Source organism: Apteryx rowi, unplaced genomic scaffold (genome assembly GCF_003343035.1).
Source record: "Apteryx rowi isolate R43461 unplaced genomic scaffold, aptRow1 scaffold_12, whole genome shotgun sequence".
In the NCBI taxonomy this organism is placed as follows: domain Eukaryota; kingdom Metazoa; phylum Chordata; class Aves; order Apterygiformes; family Apterygidae; genus Apteryx; species Apteryx rowi.
Genome location: NW_020447419.1, coordinates 4,731,966 through 4,752,486, shown reverse-complemented (window position 1 = coordinate 4,752,486; position 20,521 = coordinate 4,731,966). Strand labels below are relative to the sequence as shown.

Below are 20,521 nucleotides of genomic sequence, written 5' to 3'. Positions count from 1 at the left end.
CGGCCCGGGCTGCGCTGCCCTCGCTCCGGGGCAGCTCCTTGTAGGAGCCGGGCTGTGCTCTCCTTTAGGCCAGCGGCAACCCAGCGTCACTCACGGCTTCTGGTGGGACCCCCTTCCCCCCACCGGCATTGCACTGACGTGCCAAGCCTCAGCGCCTGGGTACCGACCCTTACCAAAGTCTAATTTTTTAATGCGTTACATTTTTTAAAGTTTTTTTTCCCCCTCCCCTCAGAAATTCTGCAACCTGCTTGGCAGGGGCCAATGCAACGCTTGGATACCTGATCTCTGGGCTTGCAGGGATGGGTGCTCGGGGCTCGGGGGGGTTTCATGGCTGGGAGTGGGAGGCTCTTTCTTCTGTGTAGGCATTTGAACACTGCTTGTCTGTGCTCACTAATTGGAAGAGAAAGAACAAGCTTGTAAAACCAGTCGATCCCCCCAGCAGACCAGGAAAGACCAGGAAAGACCAAGAGGCAAAGGAGTTTCCTCACATCACTGTTTCACTGTGATTGTCAGCAGTTCCTCCTTAGGGGGAGCAGGTGAGGGCTGCTCGTTCCAGCCAAAGCCCAGCTCGGCTTGTTAGTAAAATCATGATTATTCACATCCAGAGCAGAGAGGTTCTGGGTTGAGAGATTCCCTCTTACTAAGCAATCAGTATCAATTTACTGAGTCTGTTCATATTGATGAACCTGTTGGAATCAGATCAGTTAACTGATAAGATAAAACATACACTTATGTGTATGTATCGGATCAGCATGGCTTGTGTGGCAGTTCATGGTGTGGAAACAAATATCATGTGAGACATGTTAAAGGAAGTAGGTGGTACTGGCCTGCAGATGTTAAACTGGAAAAGAGGACAAAATTCTCCCATGAGGGCACATACCTCATGGCATCCTCAAGAGAATGAGGAAGAGGATGATGCTACTACCTCATCCTGGCATTGATAGAAAGTCCAGGATAGCAACGAAACACAGTGTAAAATGAGCTCTGTCAGGCAACCCTGAATTCTGAACCCCAGCAAGAAATATTTCCGCACAACCACACAAAGGCTCCAGTGATCAAAGACATCATTTTCTTCTCAGGTCTGCCTGATGAACCCATAGTCCGTAGCACAAGCAGGGAGTTTGTGCTGTGGTCTGCAGAGCAGTTCTGGGCAGAGGTCTGCCTTGCACGTGCGCAGGGAGAATTCAGCCTCTGCAAGAGCAGTTACGGATGGTCAGTCTGATCTGCTGCTGTCACATTCCTGCAAGAAGAGTGGGCTGGGTGGAAACCCCTGGAGGGCAAGGAGCTTGTTCCTTCCCCGTTGGAGCAACTGAGGATGCTAAGGCACAGAGACAGGTGAAGGGACCATAGGATGTGAAAGGACAGGAAATCACAGCAAGGAGGTGGCAGCGTGTGGCTCGCAGAAGGTGGGAGATGCGATACCGAAGAGCAAAGAAAGACAGCCATGCTTCCAGGGAGACTGAAGGAACTTCCCGAGGACCGGCCGGCACTAGGCAGAGTTTGCTGCCACTCAGAAAGTCACTGAGTTAACTAACATTAAGCTTGGGAGCAAAAACCTGCCTGCAAGAATGCGGCAGACAGGGGGAGAGTTGTCTATAAACTCTTCTGATGCATTTGCTCTTTGTTCCGGTCCCTTTGGATTTCTACTTAAAAAGTTACTTAACCTACTTTTAATCCACTAAAACGTGACTTTTTCTGTGTTTAGAAGCCTTCTGATCTTCTTTGGGAGCTCTCTGTAAGGGAAGGGTCTAGGCAACCCTCTCACAGCTGACTTGGGTGTCATCACCACAAGGATTTGGAGTACAAATTAGAATGAGGATGAACAGAAAACAGAAATCAGATGTATATGTTCTCTAGATAGCATAAATGATTGAAATGACTACTCTAAAACATCACTTTAACCACATTGATCACATTACAGATCACCAGAGGATATTCTGGTGAATTGGCCTTTGTCATGTAAAAACTCCATTTTTCCTTACTGAAGTTCTCAGCCTTGATGCAATCTCTGATTGCCCCTCGAAAATAGACATAGCTACTTCATAAGAATAAGTTACAGATCTTCTTCATTTCTGAACCTGGACCTCCAGGATATGACAGTCTTCATTTCGATAGCTCTCCACGCCCGTAAATTACCATGTCCAAGTCAGCTTGATTGTGAGGGACTTTACCCTGAGACTGCAACCAAAAGAAATTGCAGTACGTGCAGATTACTCAAGTTAATAGGCCAAGACAGAGCACTTTCAGCAAAAGCAACCAGCTCAGCAGCTTTCCAGCTTCCATCTTGATCTGTGTGATGCACACACTTTATACAGTACAGGGTCGACATATTCAAACTAGCTCTTACCTGGATCACAGCAAGCATGGATGCAAGAAGTGTCTCACTGCATTCAGGCAAGCTCTGCATTAGCTAATATACCCTGGTTCTCAGGAGGAATACTCAGTAAGCTCTGCTCGGTCTGACCTATTCCCAGCTACTATTCAGCTGGGCCAGGGAGATGTAGACACCTTATAGGAATGTGCAGCTCCCTGTTTGGCCATGGGTGACTGCAGGCAAACTTCAAAGAACAGGCTTTTCACACTCAGTCTCTTTGATCTCAGCTGTGTGGTTGCTGGTCATTAGAGGTGAATGTTTGTTCGCAGGGGTTTTGTTGTCTTAGCCAAAGTGCTTCTTCAGGTCTGGGCCTGTGGCTTCCTCCAACTCTGACTGAGCCATAGTGAAGCACACCCATATCCAGAGGAGAGGTCAAGCAGTCTGCTGGAGCTTGTTAAAGTGTATTGAAGCTATAGATATGTCCATATTGTTCATAGAGATACTACAAAATTCTGGATTTTCTGTCTCGTTCATAGTCAGCTGAGTTACAAAGACATCAGCCCAAGAAAAGTCCTTGATCTGCAAATTTTTGGAGGTTGGGAGAGCATTCCAGGATAGCATTACCATATGCTCGTCCTCTTCTTACACTCCTCACTAAACATCCACTGTTGGACACCTATGTTGGAGACAGGATACTTGGCCTACCGTATTTTCATTCTCATCAGGTGCAGCTGCTCTTCTGTTTACACTCTTGTGAATTGTTTAGATGACAGTCAGAAAAGGTGAAAGTTGACATTTCTCCATTTTTGTTCTGTTGGTATTTCTTTTTAATGTTAATGGTACATTAGTGTCTAGGGCACTGTTCCCAAGACTAACTTCAGAATGCTTCAAGAGTCTCCCATCTTGTTTGGTAGCCGCCTTGGTTGCCATCAGTCCAGAAATGGACTATGTCTCTTCAGATATTCCTAGAAAATATGATGTGTATAAATCTCATTTTTCTCTTCCTAGAACTGTTTGTATAGATAAGTTGCTCATTCAGTTGTTTCAGGTGACCACTGAAAAGTCACATGCATATATTCTCTCCCTTTAATTCAAAGTCAACTCTTCTTGCTGCTTGCCCTGTGAAGTTGCTAGAATTTTTTCTCTCCTGTCTGTCCGCTGTACAGTGTCAGTAGCAGTAGCAAAGCCTGGTCATTGGGAAGCTCTTGGTGACGTAGCTGTGCTTTGTCCACACACAGAGATCAGTATCACAGCTGATGTTAGTGTTTGTTAGCTCTCGTCAACAAAAGTGGTCCATCAGGTGCTGCTGTGTAACTCTTTGAAGAGGGTGTTGGGGATGGTTATATTCCTATTGGTTGTGCCCAGTCTTTCTTGAGACTCCTCTCTGCCCCGACCTTGGGGGGACCTGCTGTGGCCAAGGAATATTTAACCATTGTTTGTTTTGTTGGTGTTCACAGTATGTTGGGAGGTGTGCAAATGTGCTACTCTTTATGTTAGGGGTCTTATTGTACATGCGATCCACCAAAAACAGGACTCCTTAGTTACCGAGTCATTAGTCCACATTACATTAATATAGGGTTTTAGCTCCATGGGCCCTTGGTTTCTTTCCTGCTGTGCTAGGTAAAACAAAGGCTGTCACAAAAACAAAGTAAGCCAGTCAGGACACTGCTTTACKTCTCATAAGGTTGCTGTGGTTACGCTATGTTTTCTAGTGACATCAGTGGGGACTCTGTAATGCTTGCGTGATCGACTGKTTTTGGTGCCTCTCTTGCTTGGAGAATGAAAACAGTAGTTGAAGGGGAAAAAGTTAATTTGGGCATTTGCATCTTTCCTTCTAGTTGCATTTTCRTAACTGGCAGGTTACTGTCAGTGGTTTACTGAGGAGCAAGGGGCGATTTTTTATATTAGCTTTATATAATATAGTTACAAATTATTCTAGTTGATATGGAAACATAACTATTTTTCCACTAAGAAAAGAAACATTTCATTATTTCCAAGCTTTGAAAACAACCACAAACAACCACCTCTTGTCTATCTAGGTTTTTCTACCATTTTCAAGGCCACTTGAGTTTTTACAAGTTCTTTTGTGATACAGATCATTTGCTCTTCCTTGTTCTCCTGGATTCAACATTTACAGGGTTTTAAAAAGTTATAAGATAAATTCATGGAAGACAAATCCATCAAGGCTTTTAAATGCAAAGAGATCATGCTTTGAAATTCCTGAGCTGCTGGTGAGGGAAGGCTGGGATAGTATTTTGGGAAAGTTTCATGGCATTCTTTCACTGTTTCATACTCTTCCCTGACATCTGCTCTTAGTCACTGTTGGAAACTGCATAGTAGGTGGAGTGGACCATTAGTCTGATCTGGTGTGGGTTCCCATATGTTCCTATGCTCTTATTGTTGCTGACTATGATGGCAAATTGGAATGTGGTTTAATAAACAGCATCAAACCCTAAAAAGTGCAGTATTCTCCACAGTGTTCGAAGCTCAGGGGATTATAATGTCTTTCAGGCTTACTGCTTTGTAGGAGAAGAAATGCTACTTTTGGATGCTTGTGTAGGTCAACAACTGCAGGTTCTGTGATTGACCCAACCCTTTCCTTGCAGGCCAGCCAGCTCTCCCATATTACACAGTGTCTCCTGAGGCACAGCCGGTGCGGGAGCAGGCGGGCACAGACAGCAGACGCAAGCAGCTCTGCGAGCAGCCTGCAGACTGGCTGCTTAAAGTGAGTAGTGTGTTGCCTCCTAATGGGTTARCTGGCTAATTATACAGTACAATGTCATTTGGTTTGTGTCACATCTTAACTGTATATATCCATATATACTTCTATGTGCAGTTGTCCAGAGGAAAGCAATTTGCATCAATATTGTCTAATATTATCATAAACTCCCAAATATAAATCTGGGGAGTGGGAATACAAATATAAAAACATTTGTTTTTATACAGATGTTCCAGTGAAGAGAGAGTGCATCAGTGGAACTGCAGCAGTTAGATTGGATGCTGCAGTAGAAACCCAACATTGCCCACTATTTTCACTAATTATTTCATATATATGTCAAGCAAGGGCCATTCCTGATTTCACAGAGGCTGGGACTGCTTAGCCTTGAGAAGGGAAGTGTGTGCCTGGTTCAGAAGGTTTTGGTGACAGTGAGTCTATACATACAGGCCACCTTCAGGCTGGAGTGCTCTGTCCCAGAGAGAGTTAGCAGCAGCAGGGCTCAGACCCTAGATCCAAGGGTTCAGCCTGCTGCAGAGTCTCCCAGTTTCAAAAAGATGAGCCACCATGTCTCATGTTTAAATACCTACGAACACTACAAATAATAAGTGTGACTGCAGTATATATGTGACTTTGAAATGGAAAAGAAAAATTAAACACACTATTACAAACATAGGTAAAACTCCAGCTGGAATTGGACACAAAAGTCTGTTCCTCAGTAGGGAGCAGTCCATTTCTCCTATCACGAAAATCAACTGTGTAAAGGACTTTTAAATGTCTCAAAAATTGTTGAAAACTATGATTTTCAGTGCTGTTGCAAGATAAAGGTACACCTTTATCTACCATCAGTAGACCTGATCCGTGCTGTAACAGGACAGTGTTGTCAACAGCATGTTCTCCTTAGCAATCTCAAAGAGCATTAACGCAGCAAGCAAATAAACCATTACAAGGTTTGCTCTTAGACCTGGAAAGTTTCAAGATGAGAATCTTTTTCCCTTTCTGTGTCGGGACAAAACTGCAGCCTTTCAGAAGTTTTCATTGAAAATCAGAAAGGCCAGCCAGCTTTGCAAGTTTTCCATTGAAAGCGTGGCGAGGGTGGGCACACTCCTGCGTTGGTCAGTGGTCTGGGCATGTTCCTGCCTTTGACGTGGGATCAGGCGAGCAGGGGACAGCAATCTGGGTGTCTCGCTTCTCAGCCGAGTGCCACAACCTCCAAGTGCCACAACCTCCTGGTTCTTCTCATTCCTGCCTCGGACACTGAGCACAAATTCTAACTTTGACCCAAAGCAAGTTTTGTTGAGAATAGCTTAATTATCGCACTCACACGCACACACACACAGGGGTTTTTAAACAAATGAGCATTCTCTGAATGTAGTTTCTGGCCAACTCTAATTACGGTGAATAGGAAAGTGACTAATGGGACCAACCCACCCACCCACCACTGGAGAGCGGCAGCCATTTACTGATGTGCACCCGAGTGAACAAATTAGGGCAGGAACTAAAGAGAACTCTATGTGACTTCTAAAATGTCTTGATTTGAGATTTTGATGGGGTATTCTGTTTAAACAGTTTACAATTACAAAACTGCCATGGTATCTCTAGTGACCACGTATCATCAGAGCATCAGTTTCACGTTGCAAGAACTGAAAACAGCATTTCAGCAAAACATGGAAGTATTTTCTAGCAACTAGACAGAAGCTGGCAGCACTTCATTTTTCAGTCCATTTGTAGTTTTTATTTCAGGACAGATGCAAGACAGTGTATTTCTGAATAACTGAAACAATCTTTTGCAAGAGGTTTTGTTGTAATGAAGTAKGGGTTTAAGTAGCATGGGAAGCCTTCAGGCATGCTCTGTATATAACTATGCGTCTTTCATATGCATATTTCTATATTGCTATTTTTCATTGTATATGATTAATAGATTTGAATCCTAATTCTACTTTCCCACACTACCTGTCTCACGTCCAGCAAGCTATTTACAGTGACTGCTCCCTGTTCTGGTCCAGTGACAGCTTTCTGCAACACTTAAACATTTCACTGAACTTTATCCTACGCAAATGCTATTTTTGTATGATGAATGCAATTTTGTGATTTATTCATGGACTTAAAGCCACATGAACATGCTTTTAATGTGAGCTGATGTATTTACCTACAGTTGTCAATGCTTTTAATCCATACACTAGCCTCCAGGAAAATGAAATTCATAGAGTAAAGAAAGGGTTACATTAAATGGAAGATGGAAAGATCCAGTTGGATCCAACTGGCAAGTATCAAAAGTTCTGTTCATCCTAATAATGAATCGAACTTGGAGTCACGTAATGGTAACTACCTAGTAGCATAAAGAATTATAGTCAGGACTAAACCAGACAATAAAATGAGCAGTTACCCCCTTATTTACATACATCCCTGTTTATCCAGTAAATGTCCCCATCTTGCTTTCTAGCACAGCAGAATCTCAGCTAAAYCTTGTCCTAGGCTACAGTTTTAATGAAAAAAAGGGTGGTAGACAGGAAGGGAAAAGGGGCAATTATTAAAAAATAATTGTACCTTTATTGCTCCAATAAAATGTCTTATTTAACACAAAATGCTTTAGGCTCTCCTGTGAGGTAGCAAAGGAAGGCCAGCACAACAGCTTCTTCTGCGTTTGGCCTCTTCTGAGTTATGTGATGTTAAAGCTTCATCGTCTTTTTTCCTAAAAGATTTCTCACTCACATACATAATTTCTGTTCTTTCGCCAAGAAGACTAGAACTGTTAGAATAACTGGTTCTAAATTCACGGGCCAACATGCAAAGAATCTGAAATTTTGACAAACTAAGAAGTGGAGAAAAAATAATTTTATCTTTGGCAAACGCTCATTTTTTGTTATAGATTTGTTATAGATTTTGTTATAGATGTCGTTAAAGTAAATTTTAAAGTAACGTCAACAAAATGTTTTACATCACCAGAAGCTTATAGGTGGAAGGGGGGTATTTAACTCGAATGCTTCAGCTGCCTAGAGCAGCCCTAGCACTGAGCGTTTCCCATTCTGTGTGTTGGATAAAAGCCTCCGGAGCTTTGCTGTTGCCAGACCTAAGCTRGCCTTTCGTGGGCGAGCTGTTCAAAGCGGCGCTGCCTTGCCCCGACGGCCGCGCCGTGCGCACGGGCTGACCTCCTGCCGCTTGCCCCGGCTCCTCCGCGTGCTGCCCTTAGCCCGGGTGCTCGCTGGCGTCTTAGCCACCTGCCGAATGAAACCGAGCCCCTGTCCCCTCGCTGGTCCTCCTGACCGTTTCCCGTGTTAATTGCACAGGACACTAGCACCTGGTCCTGCGGAGCCTCCTCCACAGAAGAACGGAAGAGGAGAGAGGAAACAGATGTCCACAGTTAGCCCGGTGGTTGCCCCCATCCCAGGAACCGGCAAGCACATGTTTAAGGTGCATTTCCAACTGAGGCACCTGAAATGTAAGAGTGAAGCAACCTGGCCCACTCCCACGACAGAGCCATCAATACCTTGTGATCAGTGAGTGGAATAATTGCTGCATTTAATAAAACCCGTACGGAAGCCTGGTCTTTCTTAATTCTAAAATAAGAAATAGCAACACGGGAAAAAATAATGGAAGTGAATCTGGAAATTGCAAGAGAATCGATGAAGTTAAAGTGAAGAATTCTTACACAGGATATGCAGTTCGTATGAGGGGGTGGGTGTAGCACAAGCAGTTCATATGAAGGGGTGGGTGTAGCAKGAGTTTGGAACCTATTTGTAAAATTAGTGTAATTACATTATATTATTGCACACAAGCAAGAGAAAAGGGCTCAGAAGATGTTCAGTCCAAATAAGAGAGTATTTTAAAGAGAAGAGTAGACAAATAGTCATAAAATTAAATATGATATAATGAATTAGTTTGCTATTATAAGAGAAAGGAAAATATTATTAATTTGTGAAGCAGACAGTCATCTTTGCTACAGAATTAAAAGTGAGAGAGCTCTTATAAATGCTACCCACACGATATAACACCTCACCAAAGCTCAACTACGAAACCAACTTATTCTGCTGATTACTGCTGTTCTAGCCATCTTTCCTGCATGTAAAACATTAAGTCAGCCGGTTATGAAGCTATCGAATGTTTCCAGAGTGTCACTTACCAGAAGGATTTGATACCTTACAGAGAAATGAACTGTTTTGCTTTCTGATCTTGATTAAGCGCTGCTAACATACCACATTTTATAAGAGTTTCAGATGCAGGGTTTTTTTTGCCTCTTGTTTTATTTTCCCTAATATTTCTATGATTTTGTCCAGCTTATTGCATCTAAGTTTTTAATCTGTATGGTAGAAGTAAATTAGAGCAGGTGTTGTGTTTCCATAATATAGCCTAAAGCTGATTTTACCCCAGGCAAAGAGAAGGCCTGTTTTTAGTCACCTATTTGGCGTATTCATTGTGGCTCAAAGGAAGGAAAGATGCCAGTGGCAGGAGCCAGGGACTGTCAAGTAGGTAAGAAGACAGATTCTTAAAAAACACAAAAAGAAAAGGAGTCTCTTCAGCGCTGCTGCAGAACGCCAGACATCTGCGCTTTCCCCRACGCCTGCGCATGAGGAGAGGCCTCGGCAGTGCGGCTAAGGGCCAGCCGAGAGCAGCTCGCAGTGGCTGTTTTCGCAGGGGGGAAGGAGGCTGAGATGCTTCTTACAGTTGCTGGTGATGCAAGTGCGCAGCGCTAAGTACCCTGCGGGTCGGTACGCACCGTCCCCCTCACGCTTGCCCCGCGCACTCACTAGTTGGCCCAGAAGGAAGCAGCCCTTTTGCTGGCCCGTTCATCGCCAGCACAGGGAAGCCACCAACCCCCAAGGAGGGGCTCTAAAAGCAGGGCTGGGACCTGCCGGAGGTGTAGCAAGCTGCCAGTAGCCCACTTGACGTACAGCAGGATTCATTTATTACCTGTACAAGCCCTAGGAAGAGCAAAGCATCATGCTGCTTGTCCCAGCTTTCACCCAGAGCTGTTGCATCACGGGGCAGCGCAGCGCCCGTAAACCCCACCCACGGCACAGCGGGATCCAACCAGACGTTACCCACTGTTTCAAGCTCTCCTGGTTTTATCACATATTCAATTATAGGAAGTGTTCTTGTTAAAGTCCCCCCTATTGCAATCATGTAATTAGGTGAAAATTTCCATTTTCCTTAAAAATCATCTTGCTCCTTGTTCAAAAAAATATAACCCAGAAGCAATCCAACAATAACAGAAGAATACCTCAAAAAGCATTTTTTTAGTCAACATCAAGACTGTCTGGTTGCCTGAAACATGCCTTTTCAGGATTCTGGCATGGTTTTCCTTCACTCTGGCAGGATAACTCTGTGCAACTGTAGTTGCATAGAGTTAGTGCCACTGATAAAAAAGATCACTTTAATGGCTGCCCTATGTGTAAAGTGTTTGTAATGAAAATAAACAGCCATCAATTATTTGACATGACATTATTTGCCATTTTGAACAGTGAGTATTTCATTACTGAACTGGCTTTATTATACCTAATAAGTAAGATTTACTTTCTTACCAGTTTTATTGGTGAATAAAGAAGTACTATATAGCATTTGTTTGCAAGGAAATTGCATGCATATAAATATTGTACTAGAACAGAATTAATTCAGATTCTTTAATCCTAATTTTGACTGCAATCTTACATATTTACTTTCAATTTGTAATACATTTATATTGAAAAATGCCTCTGTCTTACCACTTCTGCTGCAAGAAGCTTGCCTGTTGCTGCTCCTGTGGACAAAAGCAACTTGAAAAGTTTGGGACCTCGTTTGTATCATGTGGATCTTTGAACAGAAAAGAAGCGGTGCTGTCTGGGCACGCCCCACGCCACAGCAGAAAATGAAGCAGATCAAATTGAACATATTAAAGTGTTACTTCTTCAAAACAACTGCCAGAAGAGAATTAAAGAGAAAAACTGTCAGTGAAGAAACTGAGAACTCCTTTTTTCAACTGTAACTTCATAACCACTAAAAAACGTTCATTCAGATATAAAACCATGAGTGTGGTTAAGATAGCTGACTATGGAACTACAAAGAAATCTCCATTTTAAAAGTACAAGAAGGGAAGAATAGTCAAATACTGAATAGCTAATAATCTCTTGCTTCAGGGTAGTATCTGCCAGCTCACATCAGTAGGAGTTATTAATGATTCCCAATGAAGTTTTGTCACCTACCCAAGCTCTTCCTCACTTTGTTACTTTAGCAAACACCAAAAGTTTTTAACTGATTTCAGGGAAGATTTTTACAACCCCCTCCCCCCTTCTTCCCCCATTACAGCTACTAAGATCTTCTACCAGTAACTGTTAATTTGTTCAGACAAACCACATAGTTCCTCACCATTCCTCTTTGATATGCAATGTAAAAGTACCCTTAACAAAGACTATTCTTTAATCAGTCACAAAAAGCATTTGCACAAAATGGCAACAAAGTCATGTAAATGCTGCTTATCTGTGTGTAGCAGTAGAGGATTAATTATGCCCAGGTGATGCTCAGGCACCTGCAGGAGCAGCAGAGTGTGGTGCTGTGTATTTGTGATTCCTTCCTCTTTCTGTGCAGCTCTAAAAACTTCTGAAGTTCACCTCTCCCTCTCTCCCAGCCATTAGCCTGCACTCCAGATTTACATTACAGTCCCAGGGTAATGTGGAGGCCCCACAGTCTAGGTGTGATAGGAAGTAGCTCAAAATACATATTTATTTGTTCAAGCAAGCCTGCAGTTTACAAATGTCAAGAATAAATTTCTTCTGGTAATGCATAAAGCTATCTGCTACACACCAGCCTTCTCTGGTTTGGATTTCATGACAGAACTCTTGGCTACATCATCTGATTCCTATTTATGTGCCCCCTTCTAGAGGCAGAGCTCTTTAGTCATGGTTCAGACTGTTCCCATTGCAGGGAAGACTGATATGTTTGGGATTTTTTCAGGGCTCGCTCCCCCAGAGTAGCTTTGGTCCAGCAAAAGGGGGAAGCATYTGCACCCCCTCCAACTCTCACCTCACCCCCTCACACACACACTCATGCTTTTTGGAGCTGCAAGGCTTAAAGTCAGTACATGGGCCAGAAATTGTATCAAACTGGCCAGGAGTTACCTGGCCAATGGAAGCGTTGGTTACTGAAGAACAAGAAATTAGTCCTGGGTGAATCTTGAGCAAAGGTCAGATTGGTAGTAAGGATAGAAGCAGGTCAAGAAAAGTGTGCTATTGCATAGCCTAGTGTTTCTTGATTTTTTTTTAATTTGGTAAGGATCAGCAGAAAACAGGATAACCAAATTTTCCCTACAGACGTCAGGGCCTGACTGAGTAGTAAGCCCAAACTCACATATTTCTCAAGAGTGGGGAATCTGACTATTTCACAGCACTATCTCTAAAGCTAAAATGATGGATCATTTATTGCCTGCTCACGGGGTAGCCACATTGGAGGCTCTTGTCGAATGGTTTTCTGTACCAGCCACAACTCTGACTGATAATTGAAAATGGCAAGGAGAAAAACTGATCAGATAAAAGAGCAGATGAAAATGAAAGTAGAATCTGTGTGTGTGTGTGTGTGTGTGTGCAGACAAGTGTACCTGTGAATGCCCACTCAGGTGCAGCCAGAACCACACTGTCCCTCTTTCTCAAATAGGCTGACGTATCTCCTGGATGGGTAAAAGGCACCTGAAAAGAGACTCTTCCTGCACCTCGCCAAGCAGCATGGTCTCATTATTTGGCTGTCCAGGTAAGATATTTGGTTATGTTTTTAAACTCCCTGTTCTAATGAGCATAGCTCTGAGACCAATTCCTTTAGCCTCTGCTTTTCACATTCTTCCCAGAAAAAGAGTCATGATTTCCTCTTTACTGCATCTTCTAGGAAGTACACTGACCTACAGTGTGCATCTTTCATATATTAGTACTGCTGTGATTTGACAGGAAGACATATCCAACTTGTGTTTGTCAGGCTTTTTTTGTGGGATGATCATGGTAAGATGCCCTCCCATCATCAGGGGAAAGCACAGAGCTCAAGGTCCTGGAGAGCATCACAGGGCATCAGGGGAATGGAAATTTCCTGAGGTCTGGGCTCTGCTCTCTTTGGAGATAGCTCCTATATGGACCCTTGGAGATAGCTCCTATATGGACCCATGGAGATAGGCACAGATATCCCTGCAGGCACTTAGGCTGCACTCATCCCTGTAGAGTCAGATAGAAGTTTTATGAGTATCATTGTCAATAAAATCTGAACTGAAATCTCACTTTGGTCTTCATTGCTACATCAGCTGATTTGAGTGCACCTATTACCCTGCTAGAAAACTCAAAAGRGGAGCCCAGCTTAGAACAGTAACAATGTGAACTTATGTAATATTTATCTCAGGGAATACTGGAACAGCTGTAAGGAAAGACAGARAAAATTCAGCACTACAGCAATACAGACAAGGGGGGAAAAGGTTGGGTGGAAAGCTACTGACAACAAAGAGAGGTTCAGAACAGCCAGAGAATTTGGGCAAAGGCATTTCCAATAGGATAATTAATAAACAACCTACCAGGAGCTATTTAAGTGTAAAAGGAGCAAACACAAAATACTACTATTGCCACACATGAGATGGTCATTTCTGCTTTGGTCTCCCATAATCTGCACTGTTCAGGTGATTTAGCAGCCTGCAGTCTGTTTAGGAAAAAATGCCCCACTGACCCCACTTGCTAGAAGAGACTGCAATAAGTTAGAAATGAAAAGATCATTACAGGCTGCATGTCTCAAGGAAATGCTAGTGTACTCAGAGTGATTAGCCCAGGCAGATGCAGAAGGCCTAACCAGCCTCAGCTTGCCTGCCAGGAATTAATGGGGACTGGAAATTAATGGCCACTGGAACATACACGAGTTCTACAATGATGCAGATTCACAGCCAGCTGTGGCCATAGGTCATGAGATTGTAGACACAGGTCCAAAGCATCCCTTCACCAAACAGGGACAAACTTTGAAAATCACTTRCCTGCACTGCTTGTAGATTGCTTAAGAAAAGGAAGCTCTTGGACTCAGTGTATGGGAATTGTCAAGGAAGAAAAAAATAAGCAAAAATTGATTCATGATTTGGAATTAGATATGAGATTCAGCATATCTGAGCTGCTACATGCTGTGGTGGAAAAAATTGCCCCAGATAATTATTCATACTTTGCCAAGGTAAATTTATCAGCAGACATTACAGCTCATCAAGTGGATGTGTGGGCCAAATCCATTTTTGCCAGTCATGGAACACATTTCCCTTAGCAAGCTGCACTTGAACAGGTAGGGATTCAGTCATTTTGCAGTGAAGTCAGATGTGTGATCTTTGATCATTTTTTATACCCAAAACACCAGGTTAGTGGAAAATAGGGAAAAAATCCCAGACTGATGTTAGAATAAAAAAGCCACTGCAGAAAAAGGGTATGTCATCAGATGCTACTTTTACTTCATGCAGTGCTACTGTAGGTCAACACTGAGAAAGCAGAGTTAACACCTGCAAACAGTTTAGTTGGCGACAAATGGAGAATGTGAATGTTTGTACAGCAGGAGCTGGTGCCAGATGAACGGGCGGAGAGGGGGAAAGCTAACCAAAAGAGCCATGAGATTGGGTGTCCTGGGGGCTGGTGCCCCCACAGGAACATGGTGCAGGGGACTGGGGAGGGGGTTGGGATCTGGGGCCATGAAGATGCATTCACAGCTGTGAAACAGTGATAGATGCTGCCAAGTTTTTTGGTTGCAAGCTGAAATTTTGACAGTGAAGAGCCAAAACAGTAGATAGTAGCTGAGAAAGTTCACATTGTTTTAAGCTCCAGGAGCTTTGTGTGTCAGCTACTGTTTAGTGAGTGAGAGTGTCAAAGAGGTGCAAAAAAACAGGATTTGAAACTAGGACTAGCTTTTTGTATAAACATGTACAGGAGCCAAAATCATTACAATTACCTTCTGCAAGTAAGTAACTTTGCTGGAAGTGAAAAGGCAACTGGTAGCATCTCTGAACCACATCACGGCAGCTCTAGCTAGACAAGTGGAAGACTCAACTGGTTTTAATGGGAGCCTCTAAGGAGGAGAGCTGTGAAAGTAGCTGTTGGCATGAGCACGCTGGCTCCCTCAGAAGGGCAGAAAGCAGGGTCAGAGGGTAAAGGTTCATCTTGTCATCACTGCTTTCTAACATGTAGCCACTTCCTGTTTCTTCTGAGAATGGTGAATAAGAAATGAACTTGAATTTGGGCAAAGCTTCAAGGTTTTTATTGAATGGTACATAACTAATAAACAAGATTATACACCATCAGTATTTTCATGGAAAATAGACTCAGTTAAACACAGCAACAGACTTGTGCCTTTTGGATAGATGCTAATTTAGCATTTGTAAAACGCAAAGCCCCAGCAGAGCTGGAACATGCTCCCAGCAACAGCCTGATAGGGCTCCTGCTGGGCAACCTTTCCCCCAGCAGTGCTGTCAGCACTGGCTCAGATATCATCACTTAACTCCAGCGCAGCGCTGCTGGGACACGATGGCGGTGAAAGGAGCTGAGATCAGGCTTTTAGAGCCGCAGTGTCATCGGTGCCAGCCTACGGTGATGCTTCTGAGAAAACGCAGAGCACTAATGCAAGAAGTGGAACCAATAAATAGCGATGCACGGGAACACGTCAACATTGTACATTAGTGTGTTCTTCCGCCTCTGTCCCCCAAGCCTATAGGATTAGCCTTGCAATGACACCGAAGCCTCTGTCTCAATAGTGTTTGGATTTCAGTTGATCAGTAGACAAGGTGAAGTTTGAGAATAAGATGTTCAACTGCAATAGATCTTAATGCTATACATATATATATGTATATATATATAGACTACATATTGGTACAATACAACTCAAAGAATCAATGGCCTAATGTAGCCATTTTTATGTGACAGGGTTAACCTTGAAATATTAATGCATAAACTATTTATTCTCCTCCAAACCATAGAAATTACAAAGAATATTCTCTCTCCTTCCCATACACCTTTGTAATAAGAAAATTAATTTTATTTCTTTAGCTTAAGTCAATTAGCAGACTCTCCATCCCAGCTAGGAAATGGTCTCTCTCTCTCTCTCCTTGTTTCAGTTAACGGTGATGTGGAATGGAATCACTTTTTTCTCTGTCTTTTCAGAAGGCATTTTCACATAAACCCCAGTAGTGAGCCTTCGTCTTCTCTGTATCTATAAAATATGGGAAGAAAGTAAAATAAGCAAGAGATCACAGCATAATAAGTGACTGGCACATTTTAGAGAAAAGTCCTGAGCGTCCTGCTGCCTTTACTGAGTAGGAGGTATTCTAGTCACCTTTCGCTATCACCTGTCTTTGTATAAGATCCATTGAGATTGTTGGAGGGCGAATCAGGAATTACAGGGGCCATTTGGGATAAGATAGAGAGTCTTGCCATTCAATTAACACTTTGAAGGTGCTCTTGCTGCAGAGTTCAGCGCTGGTTCAAAACCATGAGTATTCACAGCTGCCAGTTTCATTTAGCTCCTAGGGACAAGGATGGATTGAAAAACATGGGGCCAGGATAGTGTTTGGTTCTAAGCTTCGGCGTCAGGGTTATTTCTAACAGACTGCGAGCACTCCAGACTCCCACTGAAAGGGGCAATCCAGGCTTACATTTTGCATGCCCCTCTCTGTGTGCAGCCATTTCTAGCTGTGGGAAGAGAGGTTAAAATGCTGGAAGTTACACTTCTCCCTTGTCACAAGTGGCGGGCTCTGTAAGTTCACTTGGCATGGAGGTGAGTGGTGAGGCAAGGAAAAATCAAATCCTGGGTTGTTGTGTGAATCAGTCGTGTGAAATCAGAGTACGTGTGAGGACTGTTGCCTTTGGTCTTGGAAGCTCTGACTGAGGATTCCCGCCTGTTCTCGCCACCCAAACCTAAACCCAGGGGCAGTCCAGCTGGTATAAGCAGACTGCTTTCTGGTGCTCTGGCAACACAAATGTGACAGGCACAAGTTTAAATGCTAGGTCCAGCAAGATCTCTTGCTTTGCATTATCGTAGCAGCACTGCATTACACCACTACAAAAGAAACAGACAGACCATCCCAGTGAGTTTGGTCCCAACAGCCCTCCCTGTTCTTATTTCTTTCTTCCTGCCATAGGGGGGGGGTATACATGAAGGGGAATAAATGGGATGAGGCTGATTCAATGGGACTTACCGCTTTGCCTACGACAATGGCTGAGATGATGATACTGTAAAGAAAGAATCCTGAGGCAGTTGCTCCTAATACCCAGAGATATATGGCAGTGTCTGGACAAGGTTCTGGATCTAAAACATATCACAGAAATCATATTATACATTAGTCTTGTAAGAATGCCCCTATATCCCACGAACCAGCCTCTATGCTGCTCTTCTCTAGAATATGCTTTCTTAGGATACCTCCAGGATTGAGCTCTGAGTCCCTGAGCACTCAGCCTCCAGGGAAAATGGGCTTTATCTGTAGGAGAACATACAGCTTACTCTTTGCTCTTTCTTCACTTACATATGTAACTGCCTGAACATACATATGTACTATGTGGTATTGCTTACGCTGTCAAGCATCCATACATCTATAAATACATCCCAAGCCTATAAATGTACCTGCTTTAGTTGATCCTAAAGGCGTAAGAGCTAGTCATGATTCTCAAACTTGATCGGTGTTCAACCTCACTTTTTGCAGGCAGGACTTTGAACATCTTTGAGGCATAATAACAGCTCCCTTAATCTGGGAATAGCACAGTAGTGTAAAGCAGCTTGGCTTACCAATGACGTAGAGCTGCGTCCCATTTCCCGTGTTCATAAAATAAGGTGGAGGGTACATCCGCTCCATCTTGCAGATGTAAAGACCGGTATCATTAGCTTGCAGGCCTGTGAGAGTGAGGGTCACATTGTTTCGGCTAGGGCTGACATGGCACTGAATGACCTCCTCCACGCTGAACATTTCAAACTCCGTGGTGTAGGTTGAAGCACAAATCTCAGTGAACTGGTCACCTGTCTGTTTAAGCAGAGTCACTCGAATTTCCTTTGCATTCCCAATGTGCTTGTATTTGCAGACCAAGCTGGCAACTCCTTGTCTGTTGGCCAGCACCATCGCTGGCTGAGTCACTTCCATTACTGTAGGGAAATGATGGCAAATGAACTGTCAAGGAATGATCTGCAGTAATGTGTAGACTTTTACTTGAAATCTATACAATAAGAAAGAAGTCCTACCACCTCCCATTATCCATGGGTAATTCCTAGAAATGCTGCTAAATCCTTCCAAAAAACCTTTCAAGACCTCAATTCACATCAGGACTGCATTAATATACTGAAAAATGCTGAAGAAGTGCTTTCGTTACAGTGAATGATATTATAAATCTCAGCAGTCATTATTTGCTTAAATAGTAGGTAGCTTGGCCCACCAACTGAAGCAATGGCCTGCACACATCAGTGCAGGATTAAAAAAAATATATTAACATATATATAAAAAAGCAAAAAAAAAGAAACTTCAGATGTAAGGCTGAAATTTGAATTTTAAAATTAGAAATTTAAACTACAGTTTCTACCTGGTAGAAATGAACATGTTGACATACAGAAATAAACAGCTTGACATCCTGTATGGAACACGGAACAGGAGCACTAGGGTAACAGTAAAACTGAATGGAAAACCCGTTTGCATATTTTTGTTTCTGATCTTTTTGCTCCTCATTTTTAACTATCAATTCCCAGACAAGTACTGAGAAATTCTAAGCCACAGTATAGCAACACAGCAGAGCCTGATAAACATACTGCAAAAATATCATGACAAATCTTAAGGGAACGCTAGTATACCATGTACATCACTGGCTGCTCTTCACAACTGCTATACTCTATACCACTATACCATGGGAAGGCAGTGACTTTTGCTTTAATAAACTGTGAAGATTCAATATTATTTGTTCAATTCCATTTGGTATCAGTGTGTATTTAGGCAGGGCTTATCTTTAGTTCTGCAGTGCTAAAATTTGGGAGGGAGAGGAACAGAATCTCTCCATCCGCTCAAACCTCTGTCTCCACATTATCAGCTTCCAACTTCACTCACAAGGCCTGATTTGACAAAATCTTTTTTCCTTCTTGAGCTTCTCTGAATCCTGCCCAGAATCTCTAGAGATGCTTCTGCTCTAAAGTCTCTGCCTGGCTTTCCAGATCCCTCGCAGTGCCCCAAGACTCTGTTCCCAGACTGTGCTATGGAGAGGTCCCATCTCACATCCCTCTCCCTGCTGTACCCAGTCCCTGTCCTGCAAAGAGGTGAAACTGAGAAAATGTAGACACCCCCAGCTACCTTGCCTCCTTCATCTACCCACCTTCGGCAATGGCAGTGGCTGTGCAGAGAAAGCCCACGGTGACCAATACTGAGAGCATTCCTGCGCTGGGACAGATGCTGAAAGGGTTGAAGGTGTCTGATGCCTTCAGACTTTAAGCCAAACTGGAACTCTCAGAAGGACTGGAAAAAAGGCAACACCTTTCAGGATACTGAATCTTCGAAATGTTTGAACCCACACAGAATCAGTGTGTATATATATAGCTTTAGATCCCAGATGCTGTACCTGAAAGTAATATGAAGCTTTGTTTTGGTTTTACGAGAAAGGAAGTAGTGGGTTTGATTAGTACGTGCATTGTTAACCTCAAACAGCATGAACAAAAACAACTATTCAGCAGATGGAAAATATATATTCAATCTGAAACTGCCATCGATTCTGCTTTGAGAATTGGGGGAGGAAAGGTAATCATCCAATAGAACAGTTCAGGCCCTCTGGTGCTGCCAGCTTTCACAGTCATAGCATTTAATATGTTAGCAATCATCAGGTATTTCCTACTAGGACAACGCATAGGCAACTGTATTTCTGCCTAATACGACACGATGAATCAGTGCAAGCTGGCCTTTTTATGGAGGACTTCCCTCCACCCCCAATTTCTTTGTTTGTTTTAATGTTAGTGCTTTTGATGTTTCAAAAGTGCTGTCCCCTTCAAAAAAACTTACTACAATTGCAATGGCCTCATCTTTTCAGATCAGCGATGTAACCTGAATCATAACCCAGCTTCTTTAGGTTTTCCTGTTCCCCCCCCCCAAAAAAAGATCTATCTAGGTTTATAGCTAATGACTTACACATCTGTACAATAYTTTCCCGACCTACAGACTTTTCTGTCTAAGTGTCTTGAGCTCAACAGATGAAAAACATTGCAGGAGCTTTGGTTATTACTATCTCTGCTTAGAGCACCTTCCTCATTTCAAATCTCAATGAAATAGTTTTCACCCATTGGCCTCTTAAAAATCATGTAAGGTCTGAAAATTGTCTTGCTGTTTTAAGTGATGGGATGTCACATCCATGAATCATTGACTAAAGAATTTTATAAATATGAAGTTACGTTGAAGGTCATCATTTTTTTTTCCCCCTTTTGAGAAGTTCCTTTAGAAGGTGCACCATCATTTATGCATATAGGTCTAGTAGATTGAAAAGACCTACTTTTGAACTGTGACCTAGATAAACTAGTAACATTAGTTCTTA

General features: G+C 42.9%; 1 protein-coding gene across 1 annotated transcript; it reads right to left on the bottom strand.

Moving 5' to 3' along the window:
- Positions 1-15,219: 15,219 nt before the first annotated feature.
- On the bottom strand, positions 15,220-19,501 carry CTLA4 (cytotoxic T-lymphocyte associated protein 4). Its single transcript, XM_026088519.1, has 4 exons — positions 19,319-19,501; positions 17,760-18,110; positions 17,176-17,285; positions 15,220-16,190 (listed from the first exon to the last, which is right to left on the bottom strand). Exons 1-4 carry the CDS (start codon positions 19,374-19,376, stop codon positions 16,092-16,094), a joined length of 618 nt encoding a protein of 205 aa, XP_025944304.1. The 5' UTR covers positions 19,377-19,501; the 3' UTR covers positions 15,220-16,091.
- Positions 19,502-20,521: the final 1,020 nt, after the last annotated feature.